The 19,851-nt window shown below is 32.3% G+C and overlaps 1 protein-coding gene across 1 annotated transcript; it reads right to left on the minus strand.

Moving 5' to 3' along the window:
• Window positions 1–450: 450 nt before the first annotated feature.
• LOC139702871 (A-kinase anchor protein 9-like) lies at window positions 451–18,241 on the minus strand. Its single transcript, XM_071605372.1, has 14 exons — window positions 18,201–18,241; window positions 17,894–18,083; window positions 17,378–17,557; window positions 15,923–16,993; window positions 14,072–14,212; window positions 13,105–13,593; window positions 12,648–12,711; window positions 12,399–12,520; window positions 11,353–11,544; window positions 10,943–11,131; window positions 7,565–7,709; window positions 3,462–3,681; window positions 2,620–2,770; window positions 451–1,125 (listed from the first exon to the last, which is right to left on the minus strand). The coding sequence occupies exons 1-14, from the start codon at window positions 18,239–18,241 to the stop codon at window positions 451–453; spliced, it is 3,870 nt and encodes a 1,289-aa protein (XP_071461473.1).
• Window positions 18,242–19,851: the final 1,610 nt, after the last annotated feature.

The raw sequence follows: 19,851 nt of genomic DNA on the forward strand, positions 1-19,851 counted from the left end.
TGGATAAAACAAAACAATAATTATAAACATATAGCGTTTCATATTCTTTCTTTTTTTTTTTTTTAATTTTTTATTGTGGGTTGTTCAAAACATTACAAATTTCTTGACATATCATATTCCACACTTTGATTCAAGTGGGTTATGAACTCCCACCTTTACCCCATACCCAGATTGCAGAATCACATCAGTTACACATCCATTGATTTACAAATTGCCATACTAGTGTCTGTTGTGCTCTGCTGCCTTTCCCGTCCTCCCCCCTCCCCCCTTCATATTCTTTCTTAAGAGGGAGCACAATTATTGTTTATATTCCAAATAAGGTTTATAGAATTAATTTTGAATAATTTTCACTTAACTATTTAAATACTTTAATCAATATCAAACGTTTGTGCTCAAGGGGCAAGTAACTTGCTCAAATAACTTAAAATATATTTAAAAAGAAACAAAGTGTCAATTTACCTCATTAAGATTCTGATATAGAATTCGTCTACTTCGTTTTTCTTCTCGTTCTAGTTCTTGTGTCTGGAATTCCAGCATAATTCCCTGCAATCGCTTTCCTTCAAGGTCTAACTTATAAACTTGTTGCCTCTTCTCCTCCAGCTGGCGCTGAAGATCTTCAACTTTGGACTGGAGCTCACGCATTTTTTTCTGCCCCTCAGTATTGGCCTCCTGTTCTGTCTGCAACGTCTTCCTGTGAACCTGTCTATCTTTTTCCATTTGCTGTCTCATTTGCAAAGAATCCAGTTTGTATTTTTCAGTTTCATTTAACAACTCTACTATACGACGGTGTTTTTCCTCCAGCTGTTTCTGTAGCTCTATAAGTAGGTCATCTGAGGGTAATGATGACCGAAGCTGCCCACTACTGTCACTGCTATGTAGCTGTGCATGGAACTGCCGTTCCTTATCTAGAATACTACTCATTTCTTGAATACGAAGTTTTTCAGACTCAAGAAGTACTTGAAGCTCCAAGTTTCGGCCTTGTACTTCTGATAATTGGGCATCATATAGCATTCTCTGTGATTCTGTTTTCTGCTGTGATTCATTTAGTAGTTGTCTCTGTTCTTCCAAAAATAGGTTTAGTTGAATATTTCTCTGTTTTTGATCCTCAAGTGAAAATTTCAAGTCCTTGTGAGAGAAAAATCAAATAACTTAAAAACTTAAAAATCAAATAACTTCATTAAAAATGTTTTGTAGTGGCTGGGAATGTAGCTCAGTTGTGGAATACTTGCCTTGCATATACAAGGCTCAGGGTTCGATCCCCAGCATCCCCCACTCCCCCCCAAAAAAAGCTTTGTAAATACATGATTACACCTTTATTAATATTAAATTGGTAGTATTTGGTAACAGAAAATACAACTTTTGTTCAGTTTATTAAATTTTCTCTCATTTGTGGAAGCTAGAGAGACAGGAGGAGAGGGGGCAGGGGGGAAGGAATCTCATGAAAACAGAAAGAAGACCAGTAGAAGAAAGGCATCAAGATAGAGAGAGAAAGGGAGGCCATAGAGAAGTACTGGGGAATGAAATCTAATCAATTATGCTCTGTTCATGTATATATATAACACAATGAATCTCACTTTTACATGCAATTATAATGTACTAAATAAAAAATAAATAAAAGAAGGCAGACCAGTAGAGGAAGGGAATCAGAGGAGAAGAGGCGGATGAAAGGGGAGCTCCTGGGGAATAAGACTGATCAAATTATGTTATGTTCATGTATAAATGTGGCATAATGAATCTCACTATTGTTGTTACAATGCACCCCTCCTTCCCCCCAAAAAAACTTGGTAAAATAATAACACTTTTAATCTTAAATATTAATCTTACATAGTTAAATATGAAGCAGGGAACATTTCTCCAAATGTGTTTTTGCTTCACAGTTTCACTATATTAATAGTGTTTTTTTATTGTTAAGTACTTCTGTATGAATAAGTTTCTGAGAAAGCCTAATGTTCTTTTTTTAGTTTTTTAAAAATATATTTATATATATTTATAGGTGGACACAATACCTTTGTTTTATTTTTTTTTATGTGGTGCTGATGATCGAATCCAGTGCCTCACGCATGCTAGGTGAGCACTCTACCACATGAGCCCCAGCCCCAGCTCCAGCCCCCAATGTTCATTTTAAATATTCTTGAAGTGTAACAGAAGGGCTCCTGGTACCAGGAAAGTATTCTTTTTATCCTTCTTTAAGAGGAAACAGGAACCAAAAAACTACTTTAGTATTAAACCGACACAACTGCCCTATTTATCAAAATGTGTTCATATCCCCAAAATATGGTGCAGCAGAGCAATCTGTCTGATTCCTTGGATGTAACAAAAATTTATCGTACCATTAACATTTCCTCATAATTCAGTTTAGATAACACTACAACAATATTCAACACATACAAGAGTCTAAGGTTGTCATTTTTTAAAAAACATTTTTTTAGTTGTAGAGGGACACAATACCTTTATTTTATTTATTTATTTTTACGTGGTGCTGAGGTTTGAACCCAGTGCCCCACACGTGCTAGGCAAGCGCTCTACCACTGAGCCACAATCCCAGCGATTAAGGTTGACATTTTAGAGAAAAATCTCAAGAGTTTAGATTTTCAAAAAATAGAAGGGCAAAGAGAATACCTCAAGTTGTTCTTTATCTCTCTCTTCACTGCGTCCCAATTTGGCTTTTTCCTTCTCTAAGGCCCACTGGAGCTCTCTTGATTTTTTCTGTTCACTTGCTAGTGTATCATTAAGCAAATGTAGTTCATCTGTCTTGTCTTTTACTTTGAATCTAAATAAAATGATTAAATGAACTTTCATAAAACTATTCTATGTATTGAAAGAAACAGGCAACATTTTCACTAAAGGGCTGAGGCACATTATAAACTACCTAATAGAAAAATATAAACTATTTAGAGATTAAGGATTAACTGTGGTTTATTTCAAATTACCTGTTCCTAGTAGTACAACTACCATTATTTACCACTGTAACAATTATCCAATCTGTTTCTAGAAAAGAATATTAACAAAACATTTCCCTTGTCTTTTACTGAACATGGGAATTGTCATGCATTTTTACAAACGAAATACCTTAGTATTTATACCAACAAATATATCCTTTTCATAAGCGTTATATCTTCAAATACTGTGTATTTTAGCTAACTAAATTCTGAAACACATTGAGATCATAAAGGTTAAGTTCATATTGGCTGGAGGTAAAACAAAGATCACAAGTATATCTTATACAAGTCTCAAATAGAACTGAGGGCCACAATACAGATTGGGCCAAAACAATCTTAAACTTATAATTTGGAAAAATTGGGGATTTTCACCCTCTACTGTAGTTTTTTCCCATAAATAACAAAATCACATGCTACTTAAACAACATGTATTTTATTTTTATAATATCTGCATAATATTTATGACAAAAGTACTCCAATTCCTTCACTAATACACATTTATAATTAGGAAGTGTGGTATACCTGAATGCTTCTAGTTCCTTTAGATGCTTATGCTGTGCCTTGAGTGTTGTTTCAAGTTCCAATTCCGTTTGTGCAATTTCATTTTTTAGTTCAGCAACTACCATTTTTTCTGAACTCAGGTGTTCTTGAAGTTCACTTGCTTTGTCTTTCATACTGCTGAGCTCCACTTGCATCTCCAGAATTTGAGACTGCTTCTGCTGCATAGTATATTCCAAAAGTTCTAAAGAAAAAATGATCAATATTTATAATTTAACCTAGTAACTCCTATTTGGTTTATAAATATTTTATTGATAAGAACTGATTTGTAACATAGGAGATAACTGCAAAGCAATCATGAAAGGATTACAGTCCCCAAAGTTTAATACAAATAAACTTTATGCATGTTTTCCTCATAGTGGTAGTGGCCAAGATTTCAGAAGTATTTATGAAAATGATAAAAGTTTAACAACAGGGGCTGGGGTTGTGGCTCAGTGGTAGAGCGCTTGCCTAGCATGCATGAGGCACTGGGTTTTATCCTCAGCTTCACATAAATGTAAAAACAAAGATAATGTGTCCACCTAAAACTAAAAAATATAAAAAAAATAAAAAAAATTCTTTATTTATTAATTTTAGTTGTAGATGGACACAATACATTTATTTATTTATTTTTATGTGGTGCTGGGGATTGAACCCAGTGCCTCACACAGTTAGCCACAACTCCAGCCCTCCAAGAACTTTTGAAAATCACACATAGTACTTGTAGGAGTTATTCATGTATTTATGACTATAATGGTTGGCACTGTTTGCTTCTTTTGTTCAACCTCTCTTTGCAGACAGTCCTTAGGAACTTTACTTTTATAATTGTTCCAGAAATAGAAGTCCAAACTCCAGTTGAGATCTTGTTTTTTTCAATAAAAACGAACCAAACCCTCCATAATACACATTTGTTACAATGAAAACAAACTCAAGAATTTAAATCTCGGCCAGGTGTGGTGGTCAAGCCTGTAATCCTAGTGGCGCAGGAGGATCATGAGTTCAAAGCCAGCCTCAGGAATGGTGAGGTGCTAAGCAACTCAGTGAGACTCTGTCTTTACATAAAATATAAAAGAGGGCTCAGTGGTTGAGTTCCGTCCCCGAACTAAAATCTTATACATGTTAAGTAAAAACAGGTTACAAAATATGCATCAGGATCCTGTTTTTATGACAGAAAATATACTTATGTACATATGGACATTGAAAAGGTCTGTAGACATATTTACTTGGGTGTTAAATAGTCATTATTTTAGGATTTATGAGACTCAAGATGTGATTTTTACTCTCTTGTTTTTTCTATTCCACCATAAATATGTAACATTACATATTTAATAAGAAAAGTTTTTACTTAAAATTCTAGCAAAGTTCATCAACAGACATTACAATTAGTAAGAATGATATTACAAGAAGGACATAACATTGACTTTAGATGATAATCATGTTAATTTAGCTTTTAAAACTATTTCTTAGGGGTAGAGGTTAATAATTTACACATATAAACATGAATCTACAGAGATACTCATTAAGACTTCAATAGCATTCTATATAAACAATATTAATTACCTCTAAAACTTTTCAATTAAGCCTTTGTCTACAGGGATATGTTTAACTTATTATACCTGTTTTCTCTGAAGAATTTTAACATGATTCAGCTTTTCAATGACAAATTTTGAGCTTGTGTGGTGATTTTAAAGTCTGCAAAAGCACAGGTGTTTCTATCATCACTACATGAAACAGTTACTAAAGATGCATGTGTCCTCAATAGATGAGAATTTAATAATGATTTCCATTTACAGTTAAATTAAATAGACTTTTATCAGAAAGTGGGGAAAAGATCCAAGCAAGCATATCACAAAAACAATAATCCAAATAGTTGATAATCACATGAAAAAGCACTAAGCCACTTGAATAATTAAAATCAATTAAAACTACAATTATGTACTGCACGCCAAACGGATTGGCAGCAAAGGTCTAACAATACTGGAAAGTTGGCAAAGTTGTATATAACACAACTCTCATATACTGCTAGTGCATGCACAAATTGACAAAACTACATTTTTTTAAAAAGATTTATTTTTTAGTTGTAGTTGGACACAATATCTTTATTTTATTTATTTTTATGTGGTGCTGAGGATCAAACCCAGGGCCTCCAATGTGCTAGGTGAGTACTCTACCTGTGAGCCACAACCGCAGCCCCTAACAAAACTACTCTTTTAAAATCGTTTGGTGTTCTCTAATAAATTTAAAGATATGAATTCTATGACCCAGCAATTTCACTCCTAGAAAGACATAAGTACAATTGCATCAGAAACACTTTGCAACAGTGTCCACAACAGCAATGACTCTAATAGCTAAAAAGCAGAAACAATCCAAATCTAATCAACCACAGAATGAAATATAAGTTGTAGAATATCCAAACAAGAGAATTCTGCATGGTAACAAAAATGAACTATAGATAAATGCAGTAAGTTGGGATAATTCAGGAAGGTGACAGAAGCAAGACATAAAATATACAGATAAAGTTCAAAAATAGAAAAACTTTAAACATATATGATTTTGGAATATATAAATTAGTAATAAAACTAAAGAAAAATCAGGATAACCTCTAAGTTGCTAAAGAGGGGGCTTCAGAATGTTCTACTTCTTAACACAAGCAATGTCTCCTCCATAGACATTCATATAATAATGTCATACTGGGGCTGGAGTTATGTCTCAGCAGTAGAGTGCTCGCCTATCATGTGTGAGGCCCTGGGTTCAATCCTCAGCACCACATAAAAATAAATAAATTTTTTTAAAAAAAGGTATTAAGTCCAACAACAACTAAAAAATAAATATTAAAAAAATTTAAAAAAAATGTCATACTGAAGAGTTGAACTGTTCACTTTTCTGTATGTTGTTAAATTTTTAAAAAGAGGGATTAAAAAAGAAATGGCTACTTTCATTATGGATTTCCTTTTCCTTTAGGTAGTTATCCTCTAGTATGTAAAACACCTTTCTTAATGTACAGCTTTAAGAGAGTTCAACATCTCTAGCAATTAGAGAAATGCAAATCAAAACTATTCTAAGATTTCATCTCACTCCTGTCAGAATGGCAATCAATCATCAAGAATAGGCAACAACAAATGTTGGTGAGGATGTGGTGGAAAAGGCATACTCATACATTGCTGGAGGGACTGCAAATTGGTGCAACCACTATGGAAAGCAGTTTGGAGATTTCCTCAGAAAACTGGGAATGGAACCACCCTTTGACCCAGCTATCCCATTCCTTGGTTTATATACCCAAAGGACTTAAAATCAGCATACTATAGTGATGCAGCTGTATCAATGTTTATAGCAGTTCAATTCACAATAGCTTATCAATGGAACCAACGTAGGTGTCAATCAACAGATGAATGGATAAAGAAAATGTGGTATATATACTCAATGGAATATTACTCAGAGCTTTAAAGGAGAGTGAAATTACGGCATTTGCCAGAAAATGATTGGAGTAGGAGAATATCATGGTAAGCAAAATAAGCCAATCCCATAAAACTAAAGGCCAAATGTTTTCTCTAATTTGTGAATGCTAATTCACAATAAGGTGGGGGGTAGTAGGGAAGAATAGGGTTACCTTAGATTAGGTAGAGGGAAGTGATGGGAGAAGAGGGGAGGGAATGTAGGGATAGGAAAGATAGTAGAATGAAACAGATATTATTACTGTATGTATATATGTGACTACATGACCAATATGATTCTTCAACATGTATACTCAGAAAAATGAGACATTATATCCCATCTATTCATGATATATCAAAGTGCGTAAATGCATTCTACTGTCATGTATAACTAATCAAAACAAACAAACAAAAAAAGAGACCATGAAATTAATTTGTTTAACTTGGTCAAGGTAAGGCTACTGTATTTAAAATTAGATACAGTTGTTTAAAATCAATTTGACAATCCTCTAGCCACTACAGTAATTAATATAATTAATGTTATGAAAATGAGAAATCAATACCACTAAAAGGAAATGTTTTAACTGAGTAATAATAATGTAAAGTGAAATATTTTCACCCATTTGTGTAATTATATGAGTCTGTTTTGTAACATACCTAGGTTTGGTTTATCATTTTCTTGTTCTCTTTTCAAGGTCATTTTCTTGTCATTAATTTGAGCACGTAGTACTTCAATTTCAGATAATAAGCTTCTTCTGTCTATTTTTTGGAGATATTCCATAGCTGCTCGATATTCAATACCCTTTTTGTAACAAAGGAAAAGAAAAAATCAAGTGAAGAGAGTTGTAAAGATAATAAAATTAACAACCAGAAGTCTGAAGAATAAATGAACTACACATGCTAAAGTTTTTTTCTTTTAAAAATTTCATTATTTTTGTCTAAAATGTGGGAGGATTTCTTGCAGATAGATGCTTCTTTACCTCTAAATACTGTAGTGTACTTCCTAAAAATAAGAGCATTCTTTTACATAACTGCAGTATAATGATCAAAAGAGTAATTAACTTATCATAATATTATCTGGTATAGAGAGTTTTTTCAAATTTTGCCAAAAGTTCTTTAAGAAAAAAAAAGTGATTCATAAGTATTCCTTTGTCTTTCGTGATCTGAAATTTTTTGAAGAGTACAGACAGGTTATTTTGTTGCATGTACATTAATTTAAAAAAACTTTTTTGGACTAATGTAAGTCAAAGTACTTGAGGGGTTCAGCCAGCTTTCCCCAATAATAGCTTATATAATCAGAGCACATTATCAAAACTAAGAAACTGACATGGATAAAATTCTATTTAAACTACAGGCTTTAATAAAATTTCATTTGTTTACATGTACTCATTTTTTCTCTTGGCATACAGTACTATGAAATTTCATCACTTGAACAGGTTCATATATATGTACCAAAATAAGGGTAAAAATTATTTCAATCACCACAGAGACTACTCTGTAGTCCTACCCTCTTCTCCCTAACTCTAACCTCTGGCAACTACTGATGTGTTCTCTATCACTATAATTTTGTCATTTTTAGAAGTTACATAACACACAGGAAGTTTAGGGTATTGATTGTTCCTTTTTTAATTGTTGAATAGTATTTCATTGTATGAATATATCACAGTTTCTCCATCTATTCACTTACTGGAGGACATCTGGGTTGTTTCAAGTATTTGGTTATTACAAAGAAAATTACTGTGAACACTCATAAATAGGTTCATAAATAGACACCAGTTTTCATTTCTGTTGATTAAATATCTACACGTGTGACTGCTAGGCTGTGTAACAGATGTACGTTTACCTTTACAAGACACTGCCAGATTTAGTTTCCAGAGTAGCAGTCCTGCTTTACACTGCCTACCAGCAATGTATGTGACATGAAGTTTCTCTCCCTCTTTACCAGCATTTGGTGGTGTCACTATTTTTTATTTTGCCCAGTCTAATAGATGCATGGTGGCCTCAGTTGGTTTTGGTCTCATATTTTCCCAAGTGGATTCTGATTATGCATTTCATAGAAGTACAACAAATTAATTCCTTTGTATTAGGAAGTACTCGATGTCTTTTTTTCCCCATTACTGGTAATATTGATTCTGATCATTTGGGTGGGGTTTGCAAGGTTTCTCCAGTGTAAAGTTACTGTTTTTCCTTTTGTAGTTAAAAATGATCTTTTAGGGATTTTACTTTTCTTATCAACTTTTTCACATTAGTTTTAGCATCCACTGTTGATTATTGCTGAATTGATCATTACTATATTGTTGAATAAAGTATGATCTTATAATTCCTTCGTTCCTTCTACATTTAATAGCTGGCATTCAACTGTGATAATATATATCCATCTACATGAGCTCATGAATTCTTATTTTACTCTTAACTTTAAAATCTGTCACTTTCATTTTGTTTGATCTTTTAATTTTCTAACTTTGGCCAGTGAGGGAACCTTCAACAGGCTTCTGTGACCTTCTGACATATTCCCTTATTTCTTTGAATAATTCTTTACATGCTGGCAAAATGAGGGATTCCAGGTTTACCTTATTGTCTTCCTACTCTATTCTTGGAATCATCAGATTCAAAAGGATTCCTAATTCTTTTTAATGGATAACGTATTTAAAAAACCAAGTCCTGGGTACTAAGTATTGTGAGAAGATTAAAAAAATTTTTTTTGTTTTAGTTGTAGTTGGACACAAAACCTTTAATTAATTAATTTATTTATATGTGGTGCTAAGGATCTAACCCAGCACTGTACACTGAGTTGCAACCCCAGCCCTACTGATTTGATTCTGTTGTAGGTCTTTTCAGGTATTCTATTTCTTCCAGCATGAATTTTGATAAGTGATTTTTTAAAAAAATTTCACCTCAATTTTTTTATTTGTATAAATAAAATAATTTATAATATTTTGTTATTTTATTTGTTACATGTTTAATTATGATCTCATCTTCATTTATAACATTTAAAAATCATAATGAATTGTCCAGAAAAGATTTTCTTATTTAGCATTTTCAAGGAACCAATTTTTAATGTTTTATCCTCTATATTGTACTGGTTATACATTTCATTAATGTTTTTTACTTTATTGTAGTTAATCCTCATTATTAATGGATCCTGTGTTTTCAGATTTTTCTACTTGATAAAAAGTTTTTGTAACCCTCAAATCAATACTTGTATTGCTTTGTCAGACATAGTTAGAGTAGTAAAAAATTTAAATTTCCTCATGCACATGTTCCTGGCTGAGTTAAACAAGGGCATACTCTACGTTTGTATTTTAGCTCTCATATTGTACACAAATGTCCTGTTTAGTAACTTGTTTTTCCATATTGTGCTTTTTATTTGTGATTTCGTGGTTTTAAATGGCCCACAAGTGAAGGGCTTGGTGTTCCTAAGTGCAAGAAATCTGTGACATGCTTTAAGGAGAAAAGTGTGTTAGATAAGCTTCTGTATGATTGCTCTTGGCCGCATTAAACATTAATGAATAATATACAACACAGAAGGTATCTTTTTTCTTTTTTTAATGGCACTGAGTACTGAGCCCAGGGCCAAGAGTATGCTACGCAAGCATTCTACCACTGAGATACATCTCTTCTCCCCTCCCCATATAAGATTTCTTTAAACAGAACCACACAGAAAATAAGATCATGTATTGACTGGTTGATGAAAATATTGTGATTGAGGCTTGCAGTAACCTATTCCTGTATTTACTGTGGGAAATATAACTACTGCAAATAATGAGAAGTGACTGTATCTTATTCCTTCTCTTTTCTTTAGGTTTTACTCCTCTTTCTAACTTTCCAAGTTTGAGGACTATCTCATTAATTTTAAGTTTTTCTTACTTTCTAATATAAGACAAAAGGTAATGTTCTTCTCCTAAATACTCTTAGTGACCCCTGTTAAAAATGCTAATCTTCATACTTAAATTAAGACTCTAAAACAAATCAGCAACTGATTTTCTTATTACTATTAAAAATAGTATTCTTTAAAATAAAATTTTGTTTTGATACCTGTTCTTGTATTCGCTGTTCCAAACACTTTAATAATCCAACTGCATCTTTAGTGCCTAGAGCTGTCAGTTCAGTCTGAAATGCAGCTAGCAAAACATTGTGCTCCTTTAAGAAAACATGTTGGAGAGCAAGTAGAAATTCCCCTCGCCAGTCCGGGAGGCTCTCATGAGATTGAGAATTATCATAAACCTAGCAGAGTACGAATAACAAAAGTTAGGTTTCAAATAAGCATGTTTTAAAAACATTCTACTAACCAAAATAGGTATTTAAAAGAACGTATGTATTTTTGAGTCTGAAAATACATACAATAATTTATGTGAAAATTCATATAAAAAAGAATTTAATTTACAAAGTTCATTATTGTCATTAAAAATAACAATGCTACATAGAATATAATATTCTTTGGGTACCTCAGATTCCCTTTGCACTTGTATTTTGGTAATTAAATCCTTAAGAGATGAGATGATATTAAGGTAAGCTCTTCTCTCTTTTAGCCAAAATTCTGAAACCTGTTGAATAGAATGATCTTCTCTATCACCACATGGTGACTCAGTGAGAGAAAGCACCTGCATGCCCTCATTATGAACAGCTCTCAGTAATCCCTAGAAACCCAAATCCAAAAGCCAAAGTTATGACAACTTCTCCAAATACTGAAAAAATGAGAGCTACAAAGACAAATAAATATTAAGCAATATAGCGTTATGAAGCAAAATAGATTTAGAAAAGCAACCGCAGAAAAGAAATTCCAGGCACCTTTACTAAATGCCTTCTTCCTGTGGAGAGCTAAGTCAATTGCAATAGATGGTCTATGATTTCCATAGCTTTCATCTCTAAGTTCCTTCAGTTTAGCTAATGTACTCTTCCTAGATTTAATGATTAGCCATTGATTTGACCAAAAGAAATACTGTGGGAAAAACTTCCATTCCTTGAGACTGCTTTTATAATTTTGGCAAACAAAAACACCAGTAATAAAAATTATTTTTTTAAATCTTCATAACATAATTATTTAATATATTGTATTTTATTATTTGTGGAATATGGAAATAAAATGAAATAGATTCTCATGGATTTTTTTTTTCTTTTAAGTCATTTATTTTAGCCTGTTTTCATTTGAAGCATGAGGTGAGTGCTACCCTTTGCTTCTATTTGATGGGGTGGACTGTACTAGACATTGTTTGAGCAACCAGGGATGGTACTTCCAACATCCTTTTTCCTCAGTATCTAGTTAACAGAGAATTGACAAAAAGATCTGGTCACTAATCCTGGAAGAAAGGAGGGAGTGGAGGGCAGAATATTTTCTCCCTCTCTCTCCCCCTTCCTTCGATCTTTCTTGCTATACAGTTTTTTCAGAGATCCAGTATATAACTTTAAATAAACTACTATGTTCAACATAGAAATTATACTGGCTAAGTTTACTAAAATATATTATGTTTCAGTAACATTTATCTTTTAGTACCTTTATTTTCTTTGGAAATGATTCTGTTAAATTTTCACCTTCTTCTCCTCGTCCTTCTGATGCTCTGTCAAATCCCTGATTTTGCGTAAGATAAACTCCCTGACTCCAGTCTGATCCAGAATCTAAAATAAAGAAAACAATCATTTGTTGTTAAACAAACAAACAAAAATAAAAAACATACCCTCTCCAAACAAAAATAACATGTTTTAATCAAATACTATAAACATTCCAGAATTTTATATAACTTACCACTAGAATATATTCCTCTAGTTTGGTAAGCATTAGAATACGTTATTTCAGGAATCAAGGATCCCTAATTAGAAAAAAGAAACAACATACATAAATATTTTTGTTTTAATAAAAACAGAACCCAATGAACTATTTTGCTTTTATAATGCTGTAAAAAGAAAAAGGAAAGAAAAAGAAAAAACTCAATCTAAGCATACTTGAAATGAAACTATCTTATGATTTATAACAATTTTTTCCTTATGGATATTACCATAGTAAGAAGAGATAGTTATTATTTAAGGAACCATAACAAGTTGCAAATTTACATAAGAACTCTATTATCTAATACAATGGGAGACTTAAATTCTAATAGTATAAAGAAGAGATATTTCCCAAATTTCTTTTAAAATTTTTGCTTAAAAACAGATTGTTGACAACAGTGGAAACTCCCCCCACATGACAACAACAAAATAAATACCTCTTTAAAAGGTCTCAGACACTGTATCACTGCCTTCAATGTACCACACTCCTCTGTCAGTAACTCAACAGCAACATAATGTTCCCTCTTTAAAGTTTCAGTTTCTGAAATATGTCTGGATTCCATATCCAAAATTTCAGCGGCATGAAGTTCTTGTATGCGTTCAATTCTTTCAGTAAATTGCCTAATTATTTCAGAGACTTTTTCTGAGGAACAGCTAGTCTGTACATCAATTTGAATTCCTGCATTTTTAACAAGAATTTGTGGAGTCTGGTTGCTCATGTTGACCTTGAGTATTTGGTCCGTTTGGGATGCAGTGTTTTTACCTACTTCAATAGGAAGTGGCTCTAAGCAGATGTTTCTGTTTGTTAGTACTTCAGACTTATCCTCTTTTATTAAGAAGTGGGATAATTTCTTTTTTTCCTCACCAAGTTGATTCTTAACTTGGCTTAAATCTCCCTGAAGAGATGCCATATTTGTCTCTTTTACCTAAAACACAGATGAATTAAGTTGAAAATCTTGCACATCAAATTAAGAACTTACAGAGGAGAGGGAAAGAGTATAATTTCATTTATATGTTCACTTGCCTCAGAATAATAGGAAAAACACTTTGGAAATTGTAATACATATATACTTTCGCATGTATGTATGGTCACAGGTTACTACAAAATTGAAATAATTTTATTAGCCTTTACTTTTGTTTCTCAGGGGATTTAAGTTCTCTTTAACAGCAGTTTTTCACTTCCTTTGCTAAAAGACTAGAGATTAAAAGCATTCTTCTAATATAAAGATTCCTAGCAAAACAAGCAAGGAGATGGTGAATAGATTTATAACAATGGAATTTTTCAAAAAGACTTATAAATTTAGTTTTTAAGTTATGGCTCTGGACTTGTTTCTATAAGACATTTTGAAAGGGAATTAAGATGGGTAGAAATGAATGAATTAGGAGTTATGTTACTTGTCTTACCAAAAGCTCTTTTTGAAGTTTTTCTGTCCTTTCTTTGAAAGTGGCAAGTTCTTCTTTGGTAGCCACTAACTCGATTCTAAGAGTCTCAAGTTCTTCAAAAAATCCACTTTCTCCACTGGCATTTATTAACTCAGTAGTTGTCTGGATACAGTAGAAAACATAAGAAATACATCATTTAAAAAAAAAAAAAGCTAAGTTCAAAGCATTTACACATTCTAATGAAGCTTTTCCAAGACTGACTGCCTAGGGGTTTTAGTGATAAATGCTCTTTCAACAAACAGTGAAACATTTTAAGAACCATCATTTTGTATTCTTAAGGAAATAAGAAAGATTTTCTGGGAATGAAAGACAAATCATACCATTAATATATATAACATTTATAAATTATTGATAAAAATATTCTTTGTGCCACTCAAAAGTTTCATATTTATATTACTTTCCTCAAAAGATATGAGCTCAAAGATAATTATTATAAGTTATACCTAAAAAGTTATATTAATATTTTAATAATTATTACCTACAGAAATATGCAATTCCAATGAGCTAGGAAGAAAAAGTATAGTGAATGAAATTATTATCCTTTGCCAATATAAATTAAGTAGACATAAAATCCCAATGTATCAATTAATTTTCTGGGGCAGATAAGACTGAACTTCTGGTACTTGAAATTGTAAGTTTATTAAGTGAGGGAACTTGAAGGAAAAAAGTCTTTGTCATGTCTGTCATACACTAAGAAATAACTGCAATTTCTGATCTTTATGTAAGTAGACTTAGGTCAGTTACAAATTTTTCCTAAGAAGAATAAAATCTATTATGAGGCATAAAATTTGCCAAGCTAATAACTTGTTACTCATATGTTAATTTAATCTGAATATGTTTTGATATTTTTATAATTGTATTTCACCTACATAACTTTCACAGATTTTATGCCAAAATTATTTTTGCAAAAGTGTGGTATGACCATTTTATGAAGCTCTCCCCCAACCAAAAAAAAATTGTGCTGGAATTAATTAAAAATCATCTATTACTATTAATAAACTGTCTTTGGTGCAAGATTAGAATGTATAGAATACTTATGAATATACATTACTGTGGTGGTGATGATTATGGGGTGCACTATGATACTTAAAAGAGATGATGACATAACATACTTAGTAGAGGTACATTAAGGGAGAAAATATTCACAGAAATTCTAGAGGACATTTGCTAAATTTAATGTTTCCATATTTATTTGAACTGTTCTAATTAATGACAACCCTGATTGAATAAAGATGTTTGAATATCACAAAATATAATTTGGGCCCATTATTCTAGTGATAATAAAATGACCCTATAGTGTTAAATTTAATCTGGTCTCTATACCTTGAGTTTCTGTGTAAGAAACTGCAATATAACTTGGTAGGAAAACAAATGAACAGAGTATAATCAACTACTAAGTCTCAGCCAATGATAGTAGGCAACTATGTTTCAGCCAATCATAGGCAATCAACCAATCAAATCACATCCAAACAAGGTCTAGCCATGACCAATCAAGCAATTTCTGAATTTTATTTGTGAGTTCTGCCTCTAAATACCACCCACTGTTGCACAGTGAAACTGTTTGAATCTCTTCTGGTTCTGAGTGTTGCACAATGCATGTAGCACTTTTTGCTCAAACAAACTCTTTAGTTTGTCTAAAGTTCTTTAAGAACAATATGATTTTTTTTTTTAATAAAATCCCATTATGTATAAATTGGTAGGTGTCAGCAGAACTGTTTGACTTAGTAAATTACCAATCAGCTTAATAAGCAAAGGAAAAAAAAAAAGAGTTTCTTAGGGTATTTATGTGAAAAACTCAAATATAAAACTAACCTTGAGAACAAAATCTCCACGAGGGCTTCTTTTCCTTTCTTTTCCTTCTAGTTTTTTCTTACTGTCCTCCAATAACTTCTGCAGTTCTATCAGCTTCTTTTCTTTTTCCAAAGCATTTTTCTCTGCAGTTTCTACTTGTTCTTTTTCTGAAATCAAAGTAGTATGCATTTCAATCACTTGTCTTTCTAAGTCTGATATTCTCAAGGTTAATGCAGACATATCTGACTCCATCTTGTTTTCTGTTATTTGATTTAAATTCTGCATATTTTCCTTTTCAAGTTCTGATGAAGCTACTCCTTTATCTTGATAGAATTTCACATATTCCTGAACTGCCTCAAGTTGGACTTGACTTACAAGAGCAGCAGCTACTTTCTCCTCAAGTACTTTCTGTAGGTTTACGATCTTCTTCTGAAGCATTTCTGTTTCAGATTGGCCTTGTTCTTTTATGTCTTCTATTTGTTTATAACACTGGATAAGTTCTAAGTCCTTTGCGCTAACAGAGCTCTCAAGCTGTAGCAGTTTTGTTTCCAAATTTCTGGAAACTTTGGTGCTTTCTTCAAAAGATCTGAGATACATCTTGTTCTCAGGGGGTTTAAGAACATCTTCAATATGGATTACTTCCAGTTCGGGTTGGTCTTTGCTGAGATCATCTATAGTCATGCTAACACTTTCATCTGGTATACTTTGGATTTTTTCCTTATGGTCATGTTCTCTCTTCAAGTTGACTAATTCTTGTGTTAGCTGATCCATTTTAAAATTGGTTTCTTTAAGTATATTTTTTGTGAAGGCCATTTCTTCATTAGTCATTTCTACTTGCTGTTCCAAAGCCAGCTTTTCAGCTATAACCTTTTCCAACTGATATTTCAAGCTGTCCTCTTGTTCTGAGTGGGAACTGGTATCCACCAACCTATTCTGTTCAATATATGACAATTCCTCCTGAAGTTTTTCAATCACTTCATTGAGCTTGTCTGTTTCTTCTTCTCTATTTTTCTTCAAACGTTCTTGATCACTCTTCAGACATTCTATTTGGGCTTCAAGATCCCTTATCAGTTCATTTTTTTCTTCAAAATCCTATTAGTTAATGAAAAAGGGAAACAGAAAAATATGTATTCATATTTTAAAATTTTGTTTTATTTTAGGGTAAAAACTTAAAGATGATCAGGCACAAAAGCTGTATGCTTGTCAGACACATTATGTTACTTTCAATATAGACCAACACCTCCCTTATCACATCAAACAAAGATCTTATTTAGAACATCATTCTGGAAGTTCTATTAAACATAAGTGGCTTATGCTTTTAGTATTTGATTCTCTATTAGGAAAATGTCAACACTAGTACATTTTATTGGAAAAGATAAAATACTGAATTAAGTCTATAACAGATGGCATCCAAAGCTAATTACTCTATTTAACTATATTAGATTTCAGATAATAACCAATTTTAAATGAGTATACCTTGTTATCTGTTGTAAGTCTAAGTTGTTGATGAAAGTCTCTAATTTGCTCATTTAATCGATCAATTTCTACCTCTTTTTCCTGTATTATTTGAGCAAATTTCCCAAATAGCATATGCTGGTCATGAGTAGAGATAGCCTCAGGATCCTTTATGGCAAATCTCAATTTCTCCATTTCATCCTAGTGACAAAAATAACCATCATAGTTGGATGTATTCATGACATAGCATTTTTCACAACATTGTTTCAATTAAGTCTTATAAAAAATACATTTCCTACAATGTACAAGTAAAAAAAATTAGACATAATGTAGGTCAATAATTCTTGAAATATTTTCATAAAAGATCTCAAAAATTTAATTATGAGCAGAAAATAAGTTCCATGCAAATCTATTTGCTTGCTAGTGTTCTTCGAGTGAGTATTATTTAGATCTGGACTTAGTAAATGTTTATTATAACTACATAGGAGCAAAACTTATTATCTCTTTATAGAAAAAAGAATTTTCTAAAATAGTTACCTTGAATAACTTATTTTCTTGTTCAAGTTCCTGTAGACGGATAGTGGATTCCTTTTTTTGTATTTCCAATTGCATATGTAGTTGCTGAACTTCTTCATTTTTATTTTCAAGCTCATCTCTAAATTGCTCTAGTTGTTCTTCTAAGTTTGTTATCTTTAATATCAAAATTATGAAAAGTAAAGAAAAAAAACTTTTTTTTTTCCTTGTGACATCACTTAATAGTCTAATTCTTAGCTCTATGTCTTAAAAGCTCTGCTACTCAAAGTGTAGTCTCTGGAGCAGCAGAATAGGCATCATGTGAGAGTACGTTTGATGCACAGAATCTTGTGCTGCACTCAAGATCTGCATTTTGGGAGCTAGGTTGTGGCTCAGTGGTAGAGCGCTTGCCTAGCATGCGTGAGGCACAGGGTTTGATCTTCAGCACCACATTAAAAAAAAAAAAAAAGGTATTTAGTTTCTCTACAACTAAAAATTAAAAAAAAAAAAGAGATAAAAAAAAAAAGACCTGTACTTTAACAAGGTCCCCAGCTGATTCATGTGCAGAGAAGGACTGGTTTAAAGTACTAACATTTTTATTTTAAGTAGCTGAACTTGAGACATCACATCAGACTTTAATTTCTCCAAATGACACTATGGAACATTCTTGTTATTCAAGCAGACTCTAGTTTCAGGCTGTCTTATAACAACACCCAAACCAGAAGAACATTAGAAAGGTTTAAACTTGTTTTACTTATCTACCAATTGATATCTAGACTATTTGGATGGCACTGATTTGTACCTATTTGAGTTTTATTTTATTTTATTTTTTAAGTGTTTTTTTCTCTTAAAAAAAAAGTATAGGGGCTGGGGTTGTGGCTCAGTGGTAGAGCGTTTGCCTGGCATGTGTGAGCCACTGCGTTAGATTCTCAGCACCACATATAATCAAAAAATAAAATAAAGGTCCATCAACAACTTAAAAAAATGTTAAAAAAACTTATATATGTTCCACTAATTAGATAGCATATTCCTTGAAGTCTGATGTTGATTTCACGACTGAACAAAAGTGCTCTACATGCAGAAACAGCTTAATAATAAATGTTGAATGACAGTCTTTAACATTTTTCACTAACAAGCAAAATATATTCAGTGTTCTGGCAGTATAGTATCATAGGGTTCCAGAATCAGTTCTTTCTGTCTGTACTAAGTACTAACCTCTCTTAAGGATCAGGTCACACATTGGCAAATTAGGAGATTTTAGAACAGAACCTATTCCCAGGAAGACTGTTAAGGGTTAATGGGACAAGGCATTTAATATACTTTCTAGCCCTCAGCCCTCAGCAAAGTTAACTATTATTTACTATTGCTATCTGTAAACTAGAGCTCATTAGTTCTACAGAGAGCTAAAACTTACTGAAGGAATCCTTTTCTCCAAATAACTATTGTCTCCACAATATTTCCTTCTCCTATAAGAAGCTGTTTTCTTCTTTTTATTCATCCCACATTTCTACATAGTCTAATGAACTTTCAAAAAAATGTTTTATACAAATTTAGGTACTACACACAAATAATGTAGTCTAGTTAGAGAATTTGTTTTTCACAGGGGTGTAGGATAGCAATTCTGAAATTATATATGTGTATATTATGGTTGAGCAAACAAATAAAAATGCAATTGAACATGAGACTCTCCCTTTTTCACTGTTGGAGAACAAAGTTACTAAGAAAAAAAGGGCAGGGCAAAACAAATGCTGTGGTACCAGAACTGGAGGGCTCAGAATGAATTTATGGATTTTTAAATTATACATGTATACAGAGAGATTCAGATATAGATAGAAGGATTAGCATACAAAGATATATTTTTAAACTATCCACTAACAGGGCTTAGAAGTAATGACATCCTAGTAACAATGAGAATATCTAGTACCTAGATCTTGGTTTCTAGATAGTATTTTCCAATAAAAGAAATATGAATTTCATGAAGA

The sequence above is a fragment of the Marmota flaviventris genome, chromosome 1 (genome assembly GCF_047511675.1).
Source record: "Marmota flaviventris isolate mMarFla1 chromosome 1, mMarFla1.hap1, whole genome shotgun sequence".
NCBI lineage: Eukaryota > Metazoa > Chordata > Mammalia > Rodentia > Sciuridae > Marmota > Marmota flaviventris.

Bases quoted from the DNA above. Each gene is read 5' to 3' on its own strand.
- LOC139702871 (XM_071605372.1), bottom strand. From the start codon at position 18,241: ATGCAGATCTTGAGTGCAGCACAAGATTCTGTGCATCAAAC. The intron at 14,213-15,922 runs GTTAGTTTTATA...TACTGTATCCAG, and splicing joins GTGGAGATTTTGTTCTCAAG to ACAACTACTGAGTTAATAAA. The intron at 11,545-12,398 runs GTACTAAAAGAT...TTGGGTTTCTAG, and splicing joins CATTTCCAAAGAAAATAAAG to GGATTACTGAGAGCTGTTCA.